The sequence below is a fragment of the Zalophus californianus genome, chromosome 4 (assembly GCF_009762305.2).
Source record: "Zalophus californianus isolate mZalCal1 chromosome 4, mZalCal1.pri.v2, whole genome shotgun sequence".
Classification (NCBI taxonomy): Eukaryota; Metazoa; Chordata; class Mammalia; order Carnivora; family Otariidae; genus Zalophus; species Zalophus californianus.
The window spans coordinates 41,891,273-41,916,461 of record NC_045598.1 but is presented as its reverse complement, the minus strand read 5'-3'; the positions used below and the strand labels follow the sequence as shown (position 1 = coordinate 41,916,461).

The 25,189-nt window shown below is 40.3% G+C and overlaps 2 protein-coding genes across 6 annotated transcripts in view; one reads left to right on the top strand and one right to left on the bottom strand.

Moving 5' to 3' along the window:
* Nucleotides 1-30: 30 nt before the first annotated feature.
* On the bottom strand, nucleotides 31-16,348 carry PRPF38A (pre-mRNA processing factor 38A). Its single transcript, XM_027577229.2, has 10 exons — nucleotides 16,044-16,348; nucleotides 14,099-14,258; nucleotides 12,254-12,375; nucleotides 10,269-10,354; nucleotides 6,949-7,059; nucleotides 4,436-4,548; nucleotides 3,807-3,833; nucleotides 3,591-3,688; nucleotides 3,085-3,133; nucleotides 31-2,435 (listed from the first exon to the last, which is right to left on the bottom strand). Exons 1-10 carry the CDS (start codon nucleotides 16,171-16,173, stop codon nucleotides 2,393-2,395), a joined length of 939 nt encoding a protein of 312 aa, XP_027433030.1. The 5' UTR covers nucleotides 16,174-16,348; the 3' UTR covers nucleotides 31-2,392.
* The window catches only part of ORC1 (origin recognition complex subunit 1), a 30,632-nt gene continuing 21,695 nt past the window's right edge, over nucleotides 16,253-25,189 (top strand). The window contains exons 1-6 of one of the 5 annotated variants that reach the window (XM_027577122.2): nucleotides 16,253-16,388; nucleotides 16,517-16,647; nucleotides 20,116-20,215; nucleotides 22,169-22,268; nucleotides 22,902-23,029; nucleotides 24,921-25,099. In XM_027577122.2, coding sequence (XP_027432923.1) covers nucleotides 22,174-22,268; nucleotides 22,902-23,029; nucleotides 24,921-25,099 — 402 coding nt within the window. In that variant the 5' untranslated portion in view covers nucleotides 16,253-16,388; nucleotides 16,517-16,647; nucleotides 20,116-20,215; nucleotides 22,169-22,173. Of the gene's footprint in view, nucleotides 16,389-16,516; nucleotides 16,648-20,115; nucleotides 20,216-22,154; nucleotides 22,269-22,901; nucleotides 23,030-24,920; nucleotides 25,100-25,189 lie in introns of those variants that run through there. The other 4 variants (XM_027577131.2, XM_027577149.2, XM_027577141.1 and 1 more) reach the window with 4 other exon arrangements.

Sequence of the window (25,189 nt, the reverse complement as noted above, 5' to 3'; positions counted from 1 at the left end):
TCGCTCCCTCTCAAATGAATAAAACCTTAAAAAAAAAAAAGGTTGGGTTGTTTTACTGGAAGACTTTCGCCAAATTAATTGTGGGTAGTGAAATAAATTTAGTGGTTTACACCCAATATTAAAAACATACTAAAAAAAATACAGGAAACATTTTGCATAAGGAATATTTTTTTTCCTGAAATTTGTTTCAACAGTTACAGAATATATGTTACAGAGGTAAAATATAAAATGTTCCTTAATATTGGCTAGTCAGAGTTACAAAGCTACAGTTCTAGGGCCTCGTCTAGTTAGGCTAGCACATAGATGACAGAAATCGCCCTCAGCAAGTTTGTCCTTAAGCTCCATCTCCTCTGCAGTTCTGTAATTTACCACACCAATCTCTAGAGAGATGTTCAACATATCAAACTGAAGAACTCTTAGCTCTTTGAAATAATGAAAGAATAGGAACAATCTGCTTCCTGCTATAAGTTGGCTGTGTTACTAGAAATTTGGTTCAGATTTCACCATATACCTGAATAAGTATGCATTAAGTTGATTGATTGGGGAGGCTTATTTCTGTTATTAAAAGTTGTTGGGGTTTTGGGGGGGCAAGTTTTGAATTTTTGAATCTTACATTTTAAAGTGAATATTTTAACAATAATACTGTGATAACTTGGTCTGCAGGTCATTAAGCCAGAAGACATTTCTTTCCATCTAGATCACTTTGGTAAAGAAATAACTGCTAGGTCTCAATAACAAATGTAAATAGAAGTGCTTATCTTTAATTCTTAAAGGCAGTCCTATATATAGTTGTATAATGGATAACAATAGCTCTTATGGTCAACTTTTATTAACTCAAGTATTATCAGGAATCACTGAAGAATGTGAAATCTCAAATATCCCAAAATGCTTTAAGATTGCAAAAGTCCTTCAGTTCAATAGCAAGCAAAAGAATATTTATCATATGACCAGATATAACTTCCCAAGAAACTGGATTCTATGAGGCAGCTGGTCTCCATAATTCTTGCTGAGTCCAGAGCTGCAGGAAGTCAAATCACTCCCCCTCCCCCATTCCTTTTTTTCACTTTTCCGTTTTTAGAGGAGGAAAGGTAAGTACTGGTAGACTGAACTCTTCTAGCAAAGATCCCAACACCCTCTTGATTATCAGTGCCCATGGACATTCTGCATTTCTTATTTTGCTTCTGAATCTTCAGACCCTTAGCTTCTTCGCCATACTGTCTCCCAACTTTCTGAGTGGTTCATTTCATTTTCAGTTGGTTGATTGCGCTGTTTCCTCTTACCAGTGTTGAGTGTTGCCAATGATTCTGTTGTTGGCTTTTCTTACATAAACACTTCCTGGGTAATCCCATTTAATTCTGCATATTCCACAGTTACCTAAATGTTGTCAGTTCAGGGTTAGATCACTATGTTCAGCTCCAGTTCCTAACAACCTGGGTTTATCTAGTTATACCAGAGCAGCCTCTAATTACACTTTAGGATAAACTGAATGCATCACTTTTTACTACTAACACAACTTTGACCACACGCCCCTCTAAAGCCTGGCCTCTTCCTGCTGTATTTTGTAGCTTTGTGAATTAATGGCACTATTTTCCAGCAATTCAGGTCAGAACCCTGAGTGGTATTAGATACTTTCCTCTTCTTTTCAATCTTGTTGCCCTACTGCTACTGACTATACTTGGATAATGTCAGTGCTTACAAAATAAAGGCTGCGCACCATAACCTAGAATTCAAGGCTCCTGGGGAAGAAGAAATACTCTATAAGAATGTTGTATAAAAGGTATTAAGTTTCATCGTTGAACTGTTCAATGCAATTGGATTAAATGATCCAGAGGAGGAAGTCCTACATTTGAATGCATTCTTTTCTTCTTACAAAGCTGCTGCTAACTCATCAGTTTTCATGCTATTATTACTACATGGACATGTTGGGGGAGGGGGAAAAACAGTTAATAGGTTTTACTGACTTGATAGGTTTTACTGAGCAGCACAGATCTCAGGATTCTCAGAACAGGTACCATCATGGAGCAAAACAAAACTAAACTACAGAAAAATGGAAAATGGGTGTATAAAATTTAATAACAAAAAGGTCAACAGCCAGCCACATCCTGTCCTTGTCAGTCATCCTCTCTACCCTTACAAATTTCAGTACAGTCAAGGTTGGTTGCACAATGGGGTCCAAAGCAGCCCTTGGGAAGCACTATCCCTCAAATGTGGAGTATGACTCAGAGAGATACAAAACAGCACCTCTTTCATTTAAGAAAAAGAAAAGTGGAGAAATTTGGTTAAAAAGAGCTAAAATATTCTCATAGCTGCCTGGGGAGTAGATCTTAATCCTTCCACAGAGATGCCTTCGGATCCACAGGTGGCCATTTGGACTAATACCAAACTGAGTCCATTACTCATTCCCTCTCCGGCTCTTCTTGTGGCTTTTCTTAGATCTGAAATTGTAACACATATAAACCATAATAAATTTAACAGCTGTTCAAGGAGCAAGGCAAGGACTTTTGAGGAAGACGGGGTATGCTGATACTGATGGGGATAGAGAGGACACCCAATATTCATTAAATGTGCTTGGTGTTATGTCTTAGAGCAACACTGGGGTATTACTATCCAAAATTTACCACTGAGGAAATGATCTCTGAGAGGTTGAGTGCACCTGACAGTGTACAGCATATAGCAATGATTTCTAATTAAAGTTTATCAAATGAAAGTGGCTTGTCCAGTGTCACTCAACTTAACCACAGATCTCCTGAGACCAAAGCTGTAATCCTACAAGGAAAAAATAAGGCACCTGGGTGGCTCATGATCCTGGAGTCCCGGGATCGAGTCCCACATCGGGCTCCCTGCTGAGCAGGGAGTCTGTTTCTCCCTCTGACCCTCACCCCTCTCATTCTCTGTCATTCTCTGTCTCTCAAAAATAAATTAAAAAAATTAAAAAAAGGAAAAAACAAAACAGATACCGAATTCTAGTATTTCTCAGGGCAATGGCCCAATTTTGTCCTGTAAAAAAGGAAAATTCCCAAATATCCTCATCAAAACAAAAGTTCAGGTCTACCTTAGTTGTGTGATTGGGACTTTAATCCATACCTTTCCGGAGACTTTGAGTGGCTCCTGTGTCTGTGACTACGGTGATGACCTGGGGAAGAAAAGGCCACTGGATGAATGTTATTCTACCCACCTACTCCTCCACTATCATTTTCACTTCCCCCAATCCCATTCATTGGCGTGATGTTTTTTGGCTTATGCTAGACACACCTCTTAGATCCTGAACCGTGTGTGTGTTTATGGGGGAGTGTCAGAAGAACTGAACCCACCTCATATGCATTCCGGGTTATGGCTAACTTTACAAACATCACATTGAGTATTTACCACTATGTAAAGTCTTATTCCTATAATTTCAGATGACAAAACTGAAGCTCATCCTCCTTTCACCAAAGCTTGTAAGAGAACGTGAAGATGTGAACTCTTAATTTTCATATTCTCATTTCCTTTTCTTTTAAACCATAATATAGCTAGGCTATTGTGCTGGAGTAGGCTAAGCACTTACTACATTTCTTTAAGACCACCAATAGCAAAAGGCCCAAATGCTATACCTGGGGACTTGGAGCGGGATCTGTGCCGTCTGTCTCGAGATCTGCTGCGGTGACGTCTTGGGCTTTTGCTCCGATGCCTTTCTCGGCGAGGGGAGGGGCTGTGGAAATAATTGGTTAGATCCCTTTATCTGACATTGTACTCATCACAACAGCAGCCCCCCCGCCCCCGCCCTCTCCAAAGCCCTATCTTTCATTACAAATCAATCGAAGGCCTACCTCCTCCTTTTAGGAGACCGACTCCGCCTATACAGAAAGAAAAAAGGAAGAACCTTAGTAGATGCACTGCACTTGTAGATTCCAAAAACTGCCCCAGTTCTTCACCCCTTTCTGTTATCCATGATTCTTTGTCCTGTAACCTTTTATTAGCACCCTCCCACTCTTAAGTCTGGGATTGGTCATGTGACCTGCTTTGGTCAATGGCGTATTTGCAGATGTGATACCAACAGATACTGAAAGGAAATTTGATGACTGATTTTGTGTGCTCTGGAATTCTGCCAATGCCCTGAGAACATGCCTAATGCAGCCTAGAATGAGACACACATACACACAGAGAAGAGATGAGTTGCCCCAGTCATCCTCATTAAAAGCCATCCTATACTAGCCAGTAGACAGCTGACCACAAAAAGGTGTGTGAACTTAAACTGCCTATCCAAGCACAACTTAAATCACTGACAGACTAAATAAATGGTTATTGCCACAGAGGTTTTGCGGGTTGTTGTTTTATAGCAGTTGCTACACTGGGCAAACATTCTCCACAATCTGGACTTTTTCCTTCCCTGAAGTCCAAACTCCTATGCTACCATGCTTAACGTCTCCCTGGAAGAGGCCAAAGACTAGGGCCTTACCTTCTGGGAGACCGGCTCCTACTCCTCCTATAGCGCAATGTGGGAGAACGACGGGGCTTGTCCAAGTCTCGGTAGCTTCTCCGGCGGTGATCAGGTGAGGGTACTCTCTCCAACTGGAAAAGAAATGGATAGGTCAGAGAAGAACACAGACTTACAGAGAACCATTTAGGGACAGTATATACACTCCCCTCCTTATCCTGTCCCAAATTCTACCTTCAAGTGACTACAAACACAGTAAATACATAGATAACCCTAAGGACAAAAAGAACTACTAAATAGAAAAAAAATGAACTGTTTCCAATAATCCCACCACTGTTCTAGTGTTGTTGGTACCAGTATTCTGGGACTACATAGTAGTGTAGGGACTCACATAGAAGAGTGAGAGCTAAGTAATTATGCATATCTCCTTATGAAGCTAGATTTCCAATGTGAAAGAGGTAACATTTAAGATCAGTTAAGATTATAAAGTTTACTTTAATCTTTAAAATTTTCCTCTAGGTCTGCCAACTGTAGAGACCTAGAAACACTGACCAAACCATAGCAATGAGCATTTACAGTGCCCAGATTATGGTATCTAAATACCATTTTCCCTATAAATGAAACCAAGGGCTCCCTGGAAAAATGGCTAATTTCAGGTTGGGGGCAGAAGCTTACAAAACATGACCAGAACATATATCAGAAGACAAGGCGTCTGAGACCACGATGATTTCATCAGTCTCATGAGTCAAGTTGGGGGCCCCCCCACTGGCCAGAGGGGACAATTTCAGCATTAACAAGGACTATGATGGTTTAAAACACATCCAATTTGCTTAAATCCATGAGTTTACAATGTTACTAAGGACAAAAGCTCATCACATTGGGAAGATACTATGGAGTCAACTCATTTTAAAAACTGATAAAGAGAAATAAATAATCCAATATTTATCTTTTCTATATCAACTGTACCTATGAAAAACTAAATATTGATTTAGGAGACTTCTCTATAAGCACTGTTATAGGTAACAAATGATGAAAAAACAAAGAATTAGAATATCACCATTTTACAACCCCCTTAATGGGTCTAGGCAGAGATCATCTAGGCACAGTGGCTCCTAATATGACAAAAAGAGACAGCCTGACTTTGCTCACCCTGTGGGGGTACATACACACCAGTACCTATGAAGTAGTGTTGCTCTACTCCAAAGCCTACAAAAACCTCAAATCCAACTGAGCCTCCAGATCCAAGAATTAGTTTACAGAAGATACAAGGGACAATCGAACACGTTAAGTGACCTCACAGGGATACAATCAGAAAAATACAGATTGTAAAAATCTGTGTAGAATAATATGACTTGATTTATAGACCTTGTTTGAATGCTAATTCAAACTATTAAAAAATACAGGACAATTGGGGAAATGTGAATACTGAATATTTTTTTCGAGTTTTATTTAAATTCTAGTTAACATAATTTTAGTTTCAACAGTGAATATTTGATACTAGAAATTACTGTTGATGTGGGGGTGACAGTGGTATCATGGTTAGGCCTTTTCTGAAATAGAGATGAAATATATGATGGCTGTGATCCTTGTCAAGAAAATTGGTGTGGGGACAATCTGGTAATAGAGATACAAAATAAGTAAAATATAGAGGCTAGATAGTGGGCAAATGGAGACACCTTCTCTCCACTTTGGTAAGTGACTGAAATTTTCCATTATAAAAAGGAAAAACAGAATGCCTACTTTTGGTTCACTCACTACAAAAGAGCACCTCAGCCTTGCTTGCTTGGCTTTAAATTCATGAACTAACATTATGCTTCCTTTTGCACTCACCCTGAAGGGAGCCTACTGGCTCAGAGCTACACTTCCATTTACACTCAGTATCCATAAACCAGCATTTCTTATATTTCCCTCTAGATCCTTTCTGGATACATGTAATAGGTTCAGATCCTTCTTTTCTAACCATATTATCATATACTTTTCATAACAGTTTTAATGGCTAATAGTCTGTTGAGTTAATGATAGTTTACCTGACTGCTCTGACAGCTAGGTTGCTTTCAGCTTTTCAGCATTTTAACTAGTAAATAACATGAGCATGCAGTAGGTTTTTTTTTCCCCCCTAAACTAGAGATAGGTTTACTCCTTAGGATAGGTTCAACTATGAACAGTATTATTTTTGTTCCAAGTATTTATTTTAATAGCTACCAACTGTGAGTCAATTATAATGTCCCAATGCTATGCAAAAGGCTTTATATATATCATCTTATTTATTACTCATAATAATCCTAAGAGAAAGGTGGTATTCTCCTTGCTTTACAAAGGAAAAGACGGATATTAATTTGCACAAGATTATGAAGAGCTGAGATACGAATCAAAGTCTCTTTAACTCCAATGCCCATACTCTTAATGATAAATACTGTACTTTTTGGTTAAAGAAAGTTAAAAATTAAACTGAAAACAAAACAAGGAAGGACCATTCCCCCACCCCCTCCCCATAATTATCCCTCCTTTAACCCTTAAGCTCCCAGGTGCCTGACCTTCTCATCCTCCTCTTCCTCCTCTTCACTGGACTCCACATCATCCATGTCCTCTTCTAGAGCGCTGACCCGAGGCTCCAGCTGCTCAGCTTCCTCTAGCACATAACGTTTCTATAGAAAGTGTAATAAGAGTCAGGGGGCCTTGTTCTCTATGTCCTGAAGCCCCAACACTGGGCCTCTGGGATTGCCAGGAAAATTGGTGAGCAACAGCTGAGGCAGTATCATTTCAAAGACATGCTAGACAGTTCATGATTTTCCTAAGGAATTTAACATACTTGGCATCTATACTCACTCTTACATCCCCCTGTAAATAGATAAATACAAAGTTGAAGGGAACAACTTCATTTTCTATTGGCTCTATTCTCTGTAATCTTTTACTCTTAAGGTCACTAAAATATCAATCAGTATAGGTGTAGCCCTGAATAAAAATGGAGCTTCATATACAAAGGCCAGTAAGTTCACAGTTGTAACTCTGGTGACTGGTAGTTCCAAGAGAGGTGTCAGAGCAGAATCTACCCCAAGACACCCACTGAGGCCCAGCCCAGTTTGGGGGATGAAGAGTGCCTTGGGTCCTGGTCTGGAGTAGCACCAGCTCTACCTAACCTGGGATTTAGGGAACTGTTTAGTAGAGTCATGCATTTTGAACCAAGTACAGGATATAAACAGTCTGTCTCCTGGTTCCATTTTCTTTTGAGATGTGGCTTAGCTGGCTTACTGCATGATTAAGGACCTGAAAGGCAAAGAGGAGTTCAAAAATGTCAAATGGGACTGGCTGGGTCATAAGATCCCTTATCATTTTCTTGTGCCCAAGACATAAAAAATGTTGGACAGCCCTAGAATAAATAGTAACATTTAGCTTAGATCTCAGTCATCCCTAACAAAATTCTATAAAGGTTGGGAAAATGAGACAAAGATGCTGCTATGTGAAGTCAATCCCTCATTAAAGAGCTCCTTGGAAAAAGGCTCTCCAGTTACAGGATCACCAGTTTGGGATCTAGGACTGCATCAGACAGGGCATGCCAAATTCCTAATGCTCACCAGACTCAGAAGTGACTAAAATCAATATATTAACTCATAATATTTGTGTCTGATGAAATTAGAATTCATTTCAGAGCAGCTCCTTGCCAATGTCAGGGCACTGAAGTCCTTAATAAGAATAGCATCAGAGCAGAAGGGTAGTCTTAAGGGTCACTTCATCTAGGACACAAAGAGGCCCACACCAGACCACACTTCTTGGTGATAAAATATACATCAGTTAGATTTCAATTTCTCTCTCAGTGAGGCATGTTCTATGGTCTTCTAGACTATGCAGACCATCTTATTTACACCAATAGGCTTGCTTAAAGCTGGATGGGCTTTTGAACTCTTAGCTACAAACTGACTGCAATTCAAAATAATCCATTTCTTATAGCATTTCTAAAAATGAGAGCAGCTAATAATAATAGTTAACATAACCATAATGAAGTGTGAAAATTGGGCCCTGAAAGCAGATTTTCAGTTTTGAAATCTTATTCTCTTTACTACAGTCTACAGTAGCCAATAAAGAATAGGAAAGAGGGCGCCTGGGTGGCTCAGATGGTTAAGCGTCTGCCTTCGGCTCAGGTCATGATCCCAGGGTCCTGGGATCGAGTCCCGCATCGGGCTCCCTGCTCCTTGGGAGCCTGCTTCTCCCTCTGCTTCTCTCTCTCTCTCTCTCTCCCTCTGTCTCTCATGAATAAATAAATAAAATCTTTAAAAAAAAAAAAAAAGAATAGGAAAGATATACCACATTCATTTTCAGGATTTTTATTTTATAGATTCTTATAACTGGGTCACTGTGGAGGAAGAGTTGATTCACTGCATTTAAATGTGAGCACTCATCTACCAACTACTTTTTATCTGGTTGATTTGCTGCCTCATCTGAACCATCTGTAAGATATCTTTTTTTTTTTTTTTAAGATTCAGATATCTGCAATTCATTCTATTCCCTACTTTGAAATAATTATCATGAAATATGTATTACTATGCTGAGTGAAGGAAGAAAAAAGAAAGCATGTATTGATTTAATTCCAAAACACATCTATTATGACAGTATATCAATGGTTGCTTAGGGGTAAGAGAGGAGGAAAGGAAGGGATTACACAAAAGGAAAAAAGGGAACTTTTCGGGTGGTATGTTCACTATTCTTGATTGTGACGGCAGTTTCAAGGGTGTATACATATGGCAAAACTTACCAAATTGCACACTTAATATGTAGTTTATGTCAATTATACCTTAATAAAGCCATTTAAAAGAAAAAAAGAAAAAACCCTTTGTTCAAATGAAATCTCACTCTTAAGCCAAATATGTAATTTAGAGAAAAAAGGAGCTACTCTGGAATATGTGGGGCTGTCTCCTCTTACTCCTCTCAGCAGCCTTAAAACAGTCCCACAGAGTAGTTTAAAGACCACTGAAGTAGCCTAATTTCCCCATTTTAAAGATGGGAAAATAAAACCAGGTTCCATAGCTAGTCAGCTGTAACAAGAGAAACTTAATCTCTTAATTCCCTGCTTCGTCATCTCTCCATTATAGATCATTCCCTTTCTCTTTAGGCAACCTACTGTATCTGTTTTCCCTTTTTATTTTATAACAGTAGTTCTAAAATAATACTCTGCAAAACCCATTCCTGAAAGGTGCTTCATGGATAATCATTTATCACTAGGAAAAGGTGCAGCATTATAAAGGTGACATTTAAGGGGTTAAGATCTCAGTCTACCACTCCTGACCCTCCTTTTATCTGTTTTACATCCTACAATTTCCTTCATATATCATTTTATGAGACTGAGGACCTTCAGTCTTCATATATCATTTTAAAGAAGAAAGTCTTCCTGTTTTACTCACTTTTAAAGCCCTACCCTTTCAATACTTTATCTGTTTTCCTCTCCCAATCCCCTTTTTCATACATATGAAGACTATTTTTTAAATTTTTTATTATGTTAATCACCATACATCATTAGTTTTTGATGTAGTGTTCCATGACTCATTGTTTGTGCATAACACCCAGTGCTCCACGCAGAATGTGCCCTCTTTAATACCCATCACCGGGCTAACCCATCCCCCCACCCCCTCCCCTCTAGAACCCTCGGTTTGTTTCTCAGAGTCCATCGTTTCTCATGGTTCGTCTCCCCCTCCATTTTACCCCCCTTCATTCTTCCCCTCCTGCTATCTTCTCGAAGACTAGTTATTAAGATGAGGACCCCTGAGATCCATGGGCTACAGTGTTTTATTGTGTATGTGTACTTGTCTGTCTCCCTGTCTTGGGGAGAGAAGGGCAACTCTGACAAGAGACCTTTATCTCTTACCTGTAACCGGGGTAGAATGATATCACAGACTCTCTCACTGTGCAGCAGTTCATCAATAAACTCATCTACATGCATCAGTTCAAACTCTGAAAGAACAATCATAAGCTCAGGCAACTTGGAAATAAATTTATATAGCCAACAAGTAAAAGAAATGTAAGACTCTACGTAAAAAATCTAAAAAAGTACTTGGTATACAAAGTGTGAATCCTCTGCAGCCTCCCTTCCCTGCACATTTACTAGTAAAGCCATTCAGTGTGGCAGTTACGGAGAAGGGGTTACTGACAGACCTGGGCTCAAACTACAGCCATTCATAGCCTTGTCATCATCACTTCATTCATTCAGCTCACCTTTACTGAGGCCATCTATATGCCAGGCCTCTTCTTGGAGCTGGGGATAAAGGGATGAATGAAGCTGTCCCAATTAGCAGGAGACACAACACAAAAGCAAACACGAACAGTTCTGAATTGTATAGGGGTGATTTTTTTTTTTTTAAGATTTTATTTATTAGCACACAGGAGAGAGCATGAGCAGGGGGAGGGGTAGAGAGAGAGGGAGAAGCAAACTCCCTGCTGAGCAGGGAGCCCGATGCAGGAAGCCCGATGCAGGACTCGATCCCAGGACCCAGGGATCATGACCTGAGCTGAAGGCAGATGCTTAACCGACTGAGCCACCCAGGTGCCCAGGGGTGATGTTCTTGAACAGGTCAAATAACTCAGGTACAATTTCTCAAGTAAACCATGTTTCAAAATACAGAGCATGTATCTTATGTGGTAAATAAAGTAATAGCTTTTCAGAATTTTTAAAGTAAACCTTAGTTCAGTGGTTCTCAAACAGGGGTTAACTTTGCCACCCACAACTAGTGGGGATGCTACTGTCATCTAGTGGGCAGAGGCTAGGGATACAGCTAAATATCCTACAATGAGCTGGACAGCTCCCCACAACAAAGAATCATCTGGATCAAATTGTCAATAGGTTGAAAAACCCCATCTTAGTTTAACATAATATAAACATAAGGAATTCCATGATGCCCATGACCATCTTGTTCACCATGTTATTTCCAGTACAAAGGACAGTACCTGGCATGACACTGGCACTTAATTATGTATTTATTCAATAAACAAGTTAGTAAGTTAAAAAAGTTTACAGTAAAATACCAAATTGTTGACTTTCTACTGCTTAATGTTACATGTAAAAGGCAATGTTACTAATCTTCTGTTACGACACTAAGTGAGAAGAAAAAGGTTTTACTGTATTACCCTGAATCCCCCTCTACCACAAAAAATACCTTTGTAAAATGTATGGAGCTGCCCCCTTCAGATATACATACTATTTTTCAGTGGGATTCCTACATAAGTATGAGTACACTTAATCTATACTGCAGTGTGAAGTACAGTGTTAGAGAAGAGGCCATTAAAAATGATGATGTAACATATAGAAAACTTTGGGAGGTTTGGGGAATGTTTTTTCAGAGGTCATTCTGGAGGTAGGTCATATGGGATGGAGCACATGTGGAGGGAGCACATGATGCAAGGCTGGGATTGACATAAGATGCAGTTGGAGGGGCGCCTGGGTGGCTCTGTTGTTAAGCGTCTGCCTTCGGCTCAGGTCATGATCCCGGGGTCCTGGGATCGAGCCCCTCATCGGGCTCCCTGCTCAGCAGGGAGCCTGCTTCTCCCTCTCCCAATCCCCCTACTTGTGTTCCCTCTCTCGCTGGGTCTCTCTCTCTGTCAAATAAAATAAATAAATCTTAAAAAAAAAAAGATACAGTTGGAAAGGTAGGCAAACAGGGATAGACTGGGTAAGGCCAACAGGAAGCTAGGAGTCTAATGGAGTACTCCATGCAGGAGGTGGAGAAACTGAAATGAAGACAGTAACAACAAGGATGAAGAGCATTCACAATGTACATTACAATGTGAAGGTAGAGATATTGGTGAAATAAAAACTGGTTCAGGGAGGAAGGTCCAAACACTTGGTACCATACTCACCCCCATTTCGGTTCTGGCTCTTGATTTTTCGATAGTCGTTGTAGAGAGGCTCTAAGTACTTGTAGCAATCAATTGCAGTGCCTGTCAGCCTCATGTAAAGTGCTCCCAACATACGGACATATCTGACAAATAGAGGACAGTGGAACAATAGGCCATCCTAAAAAGTTCTTGTTCTTGAGTTTCATACCTGGCTTTTCTCAGGACAGTAGTGGATGTACAAGTTCTTTCTCTTCTTTGGCAGATGAGAGAACTGTAATTTTAGAGGCAACATGGGGCAGCAGAAAGGTAAAATATGAAGACCTGGGTTACAAGTTCCCATTCTACCACTTACTGGCTGCAGGAACTTGGGACATGTTGATCAACTTTCAGAGTCTATTATATCATGTATAACATGAAGACAGAACCTATTTACCTCATAGGATTACTGTAAGAATCAAATGAGATACTGAATTTAACAATAATATAGAAGATATGTTTACTAACAATACAAGAAATAATATATATATAGATGTGAATATATAAACTGTTGCTAGGCAGCACAGAGTACTGGTTCTGGAAAAAAGTCAAAGTCCTCTGGGTTACAATTCTGATTCCATTACTTACTGGCTTTGTTACATTAGGCAAATTACTTGCTTCCTCAATCCTTGTAAAATGGAGATAATTGTGCCTAATTTGCTGGCTTGGTTTATTTACTAAGAAACGTGTGTAGAGTGCTAAGCATAGCATACAGCACATATAAGTGCCTAATAAAAGCTATTTTCTAGCTGTTAATGTTTTGTAAGATTCCTTTTTCTTTTTTCCGATATCCGACTACCCACTCAAATTCTTCCCTTGGAATAACTAGTAGGCATTTGAAACTCAACAGTTTCTTTATATGACAAACAGAATGGAGTAGAAAAGAATCTGAACACTGAAGCCAAGTTTGCCATTTACTGTTTGACCTTGAAATTAATCTGTCCCTAAGTTTCCTTCCCTGTGTAACAGGGATAATAATTTTGCAGGGTTAGGGTGCCTGGGTGGCGCAGTCGTTAAGCGTCTGCCTTTGGCTCAGGTCATGGTCCCAGGGTCCTGGGATCGAGCCCTGTATTGGGCTCCCTGCTCAGCAGGAAGCCTGCTTCTCCCTCTCCCACTCCCCCTGCTTGTGTTCCCTCTCTAGCTGTGTCTCTGTCAAATAAATAAATAAATAAAATCTTTAAAAAAAAATTTTTGCAGGGTTGTCGTGAAGGTTAAATAAATTATTATATGTAAATCCCTTAGAGAGTGGCACGTAATAAGCTACTATATCTGTCTTCTATACTTGTCTGTGAACTCCTTGAGAATGAATAAAATAATATGAGCAGCTGATATTTTGGGGGTATTTACCATGCAACAGGCACTGTATTGTGAGATATACGGCACTATCTTCTTTAACCCTCACATCAATCTTGAATTGGTATCATCATCTCCATTTTACAAGTAAAGAAAGTAAAGCTCACAAAATGTAGTAACTTCTCCAAGGTCACAATAAATCTGAACATGACTAGACATGAGTCTGGACATGAACCTCCATCTACACCAAAGTTTTCCCGCTTATCTACCATATTATGTAGTTTTCTTCATCTTTGAGCATCCAGTGCTACCAGCATACGAGGCACTCACTTCTGCTTAACGTATGTTCAGTGAATTTGTGAAATGCTTTTTGGGCACGAGGGGTATTTACCAGGGCTGAGAATGTAAAGGAAAAGACCAATATAATCAGAACAGACAAAATAACAAGATACACTGCTTTCACTCCTCTTAACCAAAGCCAAATTCTGGACCACTGAAATTGAAGCTTTTATATTAGCGAGTCAACATTTCACTCACTTGAAATCTTCATTTTTGATAAACTCTACAATGATATCCTTCTCAGGTTGAATTTGAAGCATCTTCAAGGTCAAACACAGAAAGGGAGTTGGCTTTATGTTGCCACCATAGACACCACCCACAAACCTCAACTCCATGGCTTTATCGACTACAAGTTCAGCTAAAAAAAAAAGCAAAAACAAAAACAAAGTGGCATCTCAGACATATTAGGACCAAGCTTTTCCCAGTTTGAAGTGGAGATAAGCTAGTTCAAGGTTTGGTGCTCCTGAATACTAATTTACAGTTTAATATTAGAAGAACAATTGTGTATTAATAGTAAAACTAATAATAATAGCAGCCAATATACACTGAAAGATGACTATATGCCAGGTACTCTGCTAAGCATGTCATATTATCTCATTTAATCTTCACAATTAGCCATGAAGTTCCTGCACTGAGGCTGTTTTCAGCTAAGGAAAATGAAGGCTAAGAAAGGTTAAGTGACTTGCTAAGGGTCCACACCCAGAGGAGCAGGCCTGGATTTACATGTTATCAGTCTAACTTCAGAGTCCATGCCTGTCACCATTATGTTTGGAGAAACACAGCCAGATTCCGAGTTAAAAGAAACAGTAACAGCAAACGACTCAATAGCTACATATCCTTGAGCAAATGTTATCTACAGAATGGGGATAATAACCTTCCACAATTGTTTTCAAAAGCAAACACTAGCTGTGTGAACTCTAGGGCAAGTCATTTTACCTTACTTCTTTTTTAGACTATCAGTTCAAATCTGAATAATAAATGTACAAAGTTTCAGGGCTATAGTGAGAGTCAAACTTATAGCCAGGTGCTAAACACTGGAGATGTAGGTAGAGGGATAAAGAAGGACAAAATAACTACACTTACAGAGTTTACAGACTGGCAAGGCAGAAAGCATTGAAAAAAATAATTGAAAGTGTGATGAATAGTTGAAATAAGAGGCAGAATGCAATACAATTATACAACAAGGGAACATAATCTTGCGTTGGAGGGAAAAGGTCATGAGTTCACTTTGGGACATACTGAGTTGGCATGTCTTGGAATTAGAGATTTAGATCTCAGAGAGAGATCTGGGCTGGAGAGAGAAATTTGAAGGCATCTACATATAAGATGTAACCATAGTGTGGAGATCATCCAAGGAGAGAACTCTAGGTAATGAGAAAAGATCCCAAAATTTATCCAAAATTTACATGACTCCAAAATTTAACAGTGACTCAGAGAGAAACAATATGACGTGTCCATGGACACACAGCTAATGGTGGTGGCAACAACGATAATGGCACAGAGTAGTTAACAGTGGTAACAACTAGCACCACCACAACTGCTGAATGCGTCTTAAAATATACACCTCTAACCATACCAAATACTTTTTATACATTATTGCATTTAATCCTTAGAGCAACCCTTTGGGGTGGGCATTATGATACTCGTTTTACAGCAGAGGACGACATGGTTCACTGGGGTAAAAGAGCTACTAAAATGAGAAGCCAGAATTCAAAGATTTAAAGACTACCTGGAAGCCTTCTCTGAAGAACTGGTATTTGTATTAGGACCCGAACGTGGAAATACTGCAAATGGTCCAGATTTAGGGATAGTAATACCCTGAATTGAGTTTCAGGTATGTTAAAGTTCCTTTAAGAACTTCAGAGTCCCTGAGCTTAAGAGTGTTTGGGAACTCAGCAGATTATAGTAAACATGGAAACACCCAGAGAACCCAACACAGACACCCTTCGGAATAAGGCTGTAGCAGATTCATATGTGTCCCCAAAGCCAAACACAAAACTAGGCACATAGTAGGTGCTCAGATTTTTCTGAATGACTGACAGATTCCCCTCCAGTCTCACGCCCGGGGACCACTCCCACCGACGCCCAGTCAGGAGAACTGGGCCACAAGGCGGGGGGAGGGGGTCCGCGCGCTGCCGCTCACCCGTCAGTCCAAAGCACTCCTCTTTCCAGTACTTGGACTCATAGATTCGCGTCCGAATGATCTTCTCCACCAGATACTGAGGATTGGTGCCGTGGATACTGTGCGCATCCTTCACTGTACGGTTCGCCATTTTAGAACGCCTTCAGTTCTATTTCCGTCGGGTCCTTTAATGCGTCACATCCAGGTTAAAAAAAAAAATCTGAGAGGGACGGAGAAGGATGGAGGAAGCCTCTCTAAAGAGCTCAGGCCACCATCTTGGTACCCGGAATGCTGCAAGGAAAGGACCTTCCTTCCGCGAACTGCGTGGCCGACCGAATCAATGATGGCCGCTGCACGTTGGCGGACGTACGACGTGCAACCCCTCCTGGGTGGGCGGGGCTGAAGGGCTGGCTGGTGTCGTAACGTAGGGACAGCCTGGGGGCGGAGCCACGACGTTTGGCGCGAAAATTTCTTTTCTCCATCTTCTTTCCTAGCTGGGCGCCCGCTTTGGCTCCAGCGTGCGGCCTTTGGCTGTAAGAGGAGTTCACCTGGGGTAGGTTAGAGTTGCTGCGGCTCCACGAACTCCTGGAGCTGAGACGGTGGGAACAGAGGGCTTCAGCGCCCGGTGAGTGTGGCATTCCGAGGCTGGAGGGGGATCTGGGCCGGGGAGACTGGAGAAGTTCTCTGTGGACTCAGTCATTGATTCATTCAGCAGATTATTTACAAAGCGCCTGTTAAGTACCACTGTTCTAAGCCCATTAGGAGCATTTTTCTTTTCCACATCCCGATTTGTAAAAGGCTTCCCGCTCCGCCAGGGACTGGGAGTTTGCAGTTGGGGAAACCGGAAGCCAACAGCGGAGAAGCGTGAGCCTTCTTGCCCTCAGCGCCCTGAGAGTCTCATTAATGATCTTAACCATCCCTCCTATTTGCTTTACCCTTGGGAAGCTTTTCCGTCTTTTCCTTCTTTGGGGCGTCGTGAACCAAGCACCACAGGGAAGGCAGAACAGCAGAAGTTAGTACCCCATTTTACGGATATAACAGTTGAGCCCAGAGAGCCTTGTCTAGGTCGCTTTTTGTGAATAAGAGGCCTGGCTTCCACCCAAGCTTCCCGCCCCAGGTGAGCAGCTCTTAATTGCGGGACTCTGATCCACCTTCTTTCTAGGAGCGAAGTCTAATGGCATGTCTTCTACTTCCTTAAGTCTAACCCCAGAGTAGGAGCGCCTTTTGATTTTCATAGTTGGAAAAAGCACTGGACTTAGAAGCATGAGATGTGAGATTCTTATCCTGGGCTACGAAACTGCGATGATTAGATATGTCAGTTTTTGATTTTAGTATTCTTTAAAAATGGTACCCTCTTCCCTGCTGTTATTGGGTACTTGTGAATGCCAGCGGAGGTTTCTGATGTGAGAGCACGGTTTACCAAGTCTGCAACAGTTTTTAACGAGACAGAGGGCAATATGTGGATGTTAGAAGGTTTATGAATTCCCCGAAATTAAGTGCAAAATTTTGTGTGAATTGTATGCGAGTTTCCCAACATTCCTCAAAATTTTTTTTTAAAAATCCACTGTCTCTTACAAATAAATGCAAGGGTTTAAGGGAGTGAAGAAGTGAATTTGCCATTTTGCATTTTCTTACTTAATCCAAGAAGAGTGCGTGGCACACAATGGGTGATTAATATATAGTGGTTGAATAAAAGGAAGATTCTATTATTATATCCATTTTGTGGGTAAGGAAATTGAGGTCCATTTGATTTCCCAGTTAGTGGCTGGGAAGCCTGACTTACTGTAGTAAGCTCACCAGAAGCAAGTTCTCTCAGGCAATTAACATTATCCGCTTTCACACAGGTGTTGTGTTGTAAGGTTTAGAATCATTGGAATCCCGGCTGCTCAGGGTTCGAATTAAGGCTGTACCATCTTGTGTAACATTGGGACAAGTTAATCATTTTGAAGTGCTAATAGCACTTACCTTTCATTCAGCAAATATTTGTTATTGAGAGGTGTTGTGCACTTAGTATGTACTAGCATTGTACTAGGATTATTTTGAGGATTAAATGAGATAAATGTATAGAGTTTTGGCTCCACCTTCTGTCGTATTGACTCAATACATACCTGCTATCATTTTTACCACAACTCCCTTATATTTTCCTTGGGTGTGGCACCCTGCACTGGGTGGTGTGTATGTTCTAGATTTCTGGTATCTGCAACAATTGAGAGCCTGTGGTGGTTATCTCCTAGAAGCCAAAGCCTTTGCTCCACCAAGTCAGGCCTGCCTTTCCACCCCATTCATCATCCCTCTTGGGTAATCTCTCTGCTAATGGTGGGTGAGATGAAATGCTGGGTTGAAGGTAAGAAAGTACGGTAACAGTACAAAGAGGCTTGACATCCTTATGCTGCCTCTGTGGAAGGATTCTTAATTATTATTTTTTGAACTTTCATTGAAAAATAACTATACCGACAAGTGCACATATCAGAAATGTACAGGTCAAGGAATTTTCTTAAAGAGAACATAACTGTGTAACCAGCTTCCAGATCAAGAAACTTGACCAGCATCCCAGAAACATGTCCCTTCCCCACTGTGTTAGTCACTTAGGTTACCTTCTGTTCTGACTTCTAACACCATGGCTGACTTTTAACCTATTTTTAAGCTTTATATGAATGGAATCAATATAGTATGATTTCTTTTGGTGTCTGATTTCTTTCGCTCATTGGTATTTTTTGAGATTTTCACCATATGTGCAGTTGTAGTTGGTTTAATTTCATTGCTGTATAGTGCTGCTATGAACATTTTGGTTCATGTCTTTTGATGGTATGTATGTTTTTCTGTTGGGTATATTGTGTTGGAATTGCTGAGTCATGGGATGCGCCGCTTTAGTAGATACAGCCCGTTTTTCAAAGTGGTTTTACCAATTGACATGCCTTACAGCAGTGTATGAGGGTTCTAGTTGTTCTATGTCCTTACCACACTTGATACTGTCCTAATGATTTTTTTTTAAGATTTATTTATTCATTTGACAGAAAGAGCACAGGCGGGGGGGGGGGGGGGCAGAAGGAGATCCCAGGACCCTGGTATCATGACCTGAGCCGAAGGCAGACATTTAACCGACTGAGCCACCCAGGGGCCCCTGTCCTAATGACTTTTAAAACCAGTTTGTTTTTCATTCATTTATTCATTCACCTATTTTATGCCAAGTCCTAACCTAAGCTCTGGGAATGCGGTTACGAACAAGATAGACAAGGTCCCAAGATCCGTGCTTTTTGGAAGTTAACATTCTAATGTAGGAAGTACAATAAATAAGAAAGTAATATAATGCTTATTGCTTTGATAATAGGGTGGTATAATGGAATATGACCCTGAGGGACAGTATAAGGTGGTGGGAGGGTAAATTTCCATTGGGTATCAGTGAAGGCCTATCTGAGAAAGTTTTATTGGGGCTGAGACCCGAGCCATCCCTGAAAAGATATGCAAGAGAGAACAGCAATGGTGTATTAAGTCTGAGGGCACCAACAACTTTGGTCTGGAGGTTTGGAAAACCAGGCCTGGAGCAGAGTGATAGACCAGAGTGAGGCAGGTTTTATGTCCAAGCCCAGATAGTCTTGCAATATCCCTGCTTGCTCAGCCTAGGGTAAATCACTCACCCTTGTGCATATGTGTCCATGTACTGATCTCATTGAACACAGCTCATGATCTCCTAGAAAGGGAATGTTAAATTTTATCTTGGGTTGGTTTTTGAGGGAGGATGCCTGCTTTAGTAAGCTTAAATAACTTCTGGATTTAAAAGATTTGAGAGCATGGATTTTTTTTTTTCCCCTCTTAGGTATACATGAGTACCTTAGAGGTATGGCGGTAGTCCTTCTGTTTGCTGATTTGGGGTTTGAAAAAATGAAATTATTGTTTCAGTATAGTCAAGTATCATAGTCAAAGTGACAAATCAGGCCATTTGTCCTACAATTAGATTATTCAGGAATTGTAGACAGTTTTCTGGGAGATAACCAATTTGCTACAAAGCACTCTAAGTGATACTCCAGTTCTTTTTAAAATGGCAGTTTAGTGAGTAATTGACTTGCATCTTTTGTTCTCTCTGTTCTCTCCGTAGCCTATTTTGCTTGATTACGTTGTGGAAAGGTGAAAAATTGCAAGTTTACTTCTGACGGTACCGTGTTAGATCATCCATTTAAAGGAATATCTATTGTAAGGTAAGTTAGTGTTATGTATTTCCTCGAACACTTACTGAGATTCAGACACTTACTTTTACCAAAAGCTTATTGGATATAACGAATCTAAATTCATTTTTTACTGGAGCACAAATTTTTTATTTGTTTTGACTCATGAGTCTTTGCTCTTTGTTCATTTCTGTGATGTACTTAATTAAAATTAGATTGATTTTAATACTACCATGTTGTGAATTATATAGTACTCTTAATGTTCTTTAAAGCAATCATACAGGCATCATTTCTAAGCTGTGTATTTACTCATGACTTTTTTCTTTTTGCTAGTTTCCTCAAAGTGTGCTAAAAAATACCTTTTTTAAAAGCAGAATATCTTCTAGGTCAGAATGTTCCCAAGTAGAGAATAGGACATAATGCTACTGAACTTCAGGAAACAAGCTTGTTTAATCAAGATGTCAATATGCTAGTAAAATTCTGTTGTTTTCAACACAGACTGAAATTATTGGTCCATCTATCAGTAATTCAGAGTAATTCTGTCAGACGGATTAAAGAAAAAAATTCTTTAACCCTGATTTTGTCAAATTTTAGCTCCATAAAAACAGCATTTAATTTAGAGGAAAGATTTATTATCTTAATTACTTAAACTTAAGATAATAAATTGGCATTATTATTAAGATTAATAGATTGCAGTTTTCAAATTGTAAAGAGGCTTGTCAGATATGCTTGGATTTTTCATTCACATTTGTTTTTGTCAGTAAAAGTGTCTCTTTTTTTCCCCATATACTTTAATACAAGAATTTCTTTTCAGCTACTCATAATTATTGATAGCTGGGGCCTGTCAGCTGCAAAGGAAAATACCCCTTTCAACTGCCAGAGTGGTTTTGTTTTTGTCTTTAATGTAAGTGTAATGATACACTTGATAAAACCCATTGCTGTTCCCTTAAATGCCTCTTGCATGTTTTTTCCTCTATCCCTTGGAATCCCTCACTTAATTTTATCTTATCAGGGGCGCCTGGGTGGCTAAGTTGGTTAAGCATCTGCCTTTGGCCCAGGTCATGATCCCAGGGTCCTGGGATTGAGCCCCACATTGGGCTCCTTACTCAGCGGGGAATCTGCTTCTCCCTCTCCCTCTGCCTGCCTTTCCCCCTGCTTGTGCTCTCTGTCTCTGTCAAATAAATAAAATCTTTTTAAAAAATAAAAAAATAAATTTTATCTTATCAGTAGCTACTTACTCTTCAATATTCAGTTCAGAAAGCCCCTGTAGGAAGCCTTTGCTACCTGAACAGCCACAAGACCTGGTCCTCTAACTTGCAGTAGTCTCTCTGGCTCCATCTCTTGGCTCTTCACACTATTAGTTGTCCTTTAGTGCATTGATATTTTATCCCTATCTCTATTACAAGTGTTATGAAGATATTTACAGGGGCACCTGGGTGACTCAGTCGTTAAGTGTCTGCCTTCAGCTCAGGTCATGATCCTGGGGTCCTGGGATCAAGCCCCGCCTCGGGCTCCCTGCTCCGCGGGAAGCCTGCTTCTCCCTCTCCCACTCCCCCTGCTCATGTTCCCTCTCTCGCTGTGTCTCTGTCAAATAAATAAATAAAATCTTTTTTTTTAAAAAAGATACTTACAATCATGTATCACTGTCTTTTAGTTTCAAGTTGTTAGATGTTTAATACTAACAGATGTTTAATACTAACTAGCTGCCTTGCAGCTAGTAGGTACTTCTAAAAATTTAGTTTCTTTTCCTACATATTGACCCTGCATAAGAAGAGGTAAGGCATAGTATAAGATATATGTAGATGATACTAAATTGTCTATGTTCAGTCTTAATAAAGCTTGACTTTCTTCAAAGAAAATGTTTTCTAAAATCTGTGGGAATGTAGCAGGGGCAAAAGAGAAGGCTGAACTCATTGAAGGCAGGACTGTGTGCTAGAATCCATCAGAGCATTGTCATGTTAACTCAGAGTAGTGACTTTTACACAGGAGCCATGGCATACTACCCCACAAGGCTGAAGACCAGACAGACTTATTCGTGGGTTGGCAAGCCATTGTTGGATCAAAAACTACGCTACCACACCTACAAGTGAGTGATGGACTCTGTTGGTTGTCCTGGAAATAACAGCTTCTCCATACTAAATTGTTAATTACTTGTATCCAGCCTGTTCTAGTTATTACAGATTGAGAATTAAGGGACAATAAATATGAATGGATTATAAGGAGGAGTTTTATTTGATACAGGATGATAGCATAAATATAGCAGTGATAGAGGAAGACATGTCAAGTTAATAAAATTTGGTATGTATGATGATGCTGTATTTATTTAAAGTGGTTTCTTTGTATTTCTGCATGATAACGGTAGAATTCGCCATTGTTTCTATGTCCTCTCAGCCCTAGAGGTCTCTGAAAATTTTGATACTGTTATTGGGCAGCTTTCATGCTTTGGGAAGCCTTTGTTCTTTGTCAATAACTGAGAGAGATTAGGGTTCATTTTAAGGCCTCTGGATTAACCATTCACACTAAAACCATTCATTCAACCCATTTCATTTCTTCTTGCATATGACTTTATGGGTGAACTGGTTTCCTAGTAGGAGACTTGGTCATCAAAGAGATACTATTTAGGAGATTTTCCAGTTGGAAAGCACTTTCATTTGCCCAGAGGGTTTGAAGAGCTTGGCCCACCCTAAGTGATTTCCTAACATGTTTCTCTCCGTCCTAGAGAAATGAATGTCAAAATGGAAGGTGGTCTGACTGAGATTCACATCCAAGTTGGACAGTTTGTGTTGATTGAAGGGGATGATGATGAAAATCCGTATGTTGCTAAATTGGTTGAACTATTTCAAGATGGTAAGTTTGGGGCTGGAATGAAAACCATTCCTTATCATGAACAATTGGGAGCTGCAAGATTTCTGATTGCTGATTTCTCTGTTCACAGCATCATATAGGGTGTGAGCCCTAGATTCTGATGTGGGGTCATTTAAGCACTGGGTGAACCCTCTTACACTTAGTAAACTTCTTTACTCATTAGAGCAGTATTGGGTAAAAATGGCATTGGGGGGATTCAAGAATTTAGCTTTGCCATTTTTAGGAGTGGGTTAAAATGGTCATTAAGGCAGGATTTTTGGAATGGACAAAGGATGAATTCAAGAAGAAGGGGGAAGAAAAAAATAGGTGATTTGCACTATCATACAGACTTGTTTTAATTTTAGCATGAGGAAGTTGGGGGAGAAATAGGCGATTTGCACTATAATACAAACTTGTCTTTTTTTTTCCTTTTAATATTTTATTTATTTGAGAGTGAGTGAGTGGGGAGGGAGGATCAGTGGGCAAAGGAGAAGCAGACTCTGCTAAGCAGGGGCCCTACAGAGTGGCTCGATTCCAGGACCCCAGGATCATGACTTGAGCCGAAGGCAGACGCTTAACTGACTGAGCCACCCAGGCACCCCCAGACTTGTCTTTTAATTTTAACATGAGAAAGTTAGTGATGGATTTTGCAAGTGTAACTTCTTTACAAGGGAGGAGGTAAGCTGGATTGGGAAGGTGTATCAGTTGATGTTCAGTCAGGAACACAAAAACACTTTAGGTGTTTTACCCATGGGGACCTGTGCATAGTGTTGAAAAGGCTGGAAGAACAAAAGGTGGTATTTCCCAGAGCTCAGTAGGTCCAGAAAGCCATTACTGCCTCTAATGCTGGAGGAACAAAAGGGAAGGTAGAGCCTGCATGTCTGCATTCACAGCCCTCAACTGATTTTCTGAGCTTTTAACCCTTTGCAAAGCAGAGAAGAGTGCAGGAAGGTGGGAAAGGGACAGAGTTCTAAAAGGAGGATGAAGAAGAAAGATAATGGAAACTACACTAAACTGTGTCTTCCAAAAGCTAGGAGGGGAATGATGTGGCAGTTATACCTGCAGCAGTTTGTATGCCTAAAAGAAGGAACTGATAGGGTGAGTGGATGAAGATGTTTTACATTACAGAGATAGGAAGGGTATTTGACAAGTAGGGAGGAAAACCTCATCAAAGGAACAGCCACCAGGGGGAGCACATCAGCACTGTGGGCTTTGTATTTGAGATACGGCCTTTGTGTATAGATTTTGGAGTCTTTGTGTGGTGCTCCATTGGATGGCTTCAGTCTTTCTCTGAAGGGAGCCGGGGAAGAGAAGAGGTGATGATGATGTTGGCACTAATGAGTGTATGTCCTTTCACTTGGACCTAATGCTGGTACGGTGTGATGTTAATGGTATATTGTAAAGATAAAGCTAAAAATTGCAAGTGTATGTTTGTCAGAAGTCCCCTCAGTAGCTGATGCTCTAATTTTTGCCAGGATTTTGTTTTGCTGCTTTTTGGTGGCTTCTTTATAATCACTAATTTGCAAGATGTGTTCAGTGCCTGTGATTAGAATTTCTCCTCTCAAATGCCTTTTGTAATTTCTCTGATGACTGATAGCCTCATTAGGAACTGGAGCAAAGTGAGAAGGACATGGGTGCTGGGTGGCGTCAGATTGCTGCTGGTTGGTCCTGTGACCTTTGACAAATTTTGTAAGGTCCCTGTAACTTGATTACTTTGCCTGTAAAATGGAGATAGCCATAGTACCTACCTTATAGGGTTAATGTGAGGATTTAAAAATAATATGTTAATCAAGTATTATCAATCAAGTGCTTAGCAGTGTCTGGCACATACGAAGTCCTTAGCAAAATGATCTTGCATTTTCTTACACCTCCTTTTTTCACCTATCCCTCCTAGATTCTGAACCTTATTCTAAGAAACGTGCTCGAGTACAGTGGTTTATCCGATTCTGTGAAGTTCCTGTCAGTAAACGGCATTTGCTGGGCCGGAAGCCTGCTGCACAGGAGATATTCTGGTATGATTACCCTGCCTGTAACAGCAACATTAGTGCTGAGACCATCATTGACCACGTGCAGGTAAGTGATGCCTTGATACTCAGGTTCTATTTTGAAGGTTATTTCTGGCTGCCTCCTAAACTGCATGACCTCAGAAACATTACTGGCTCT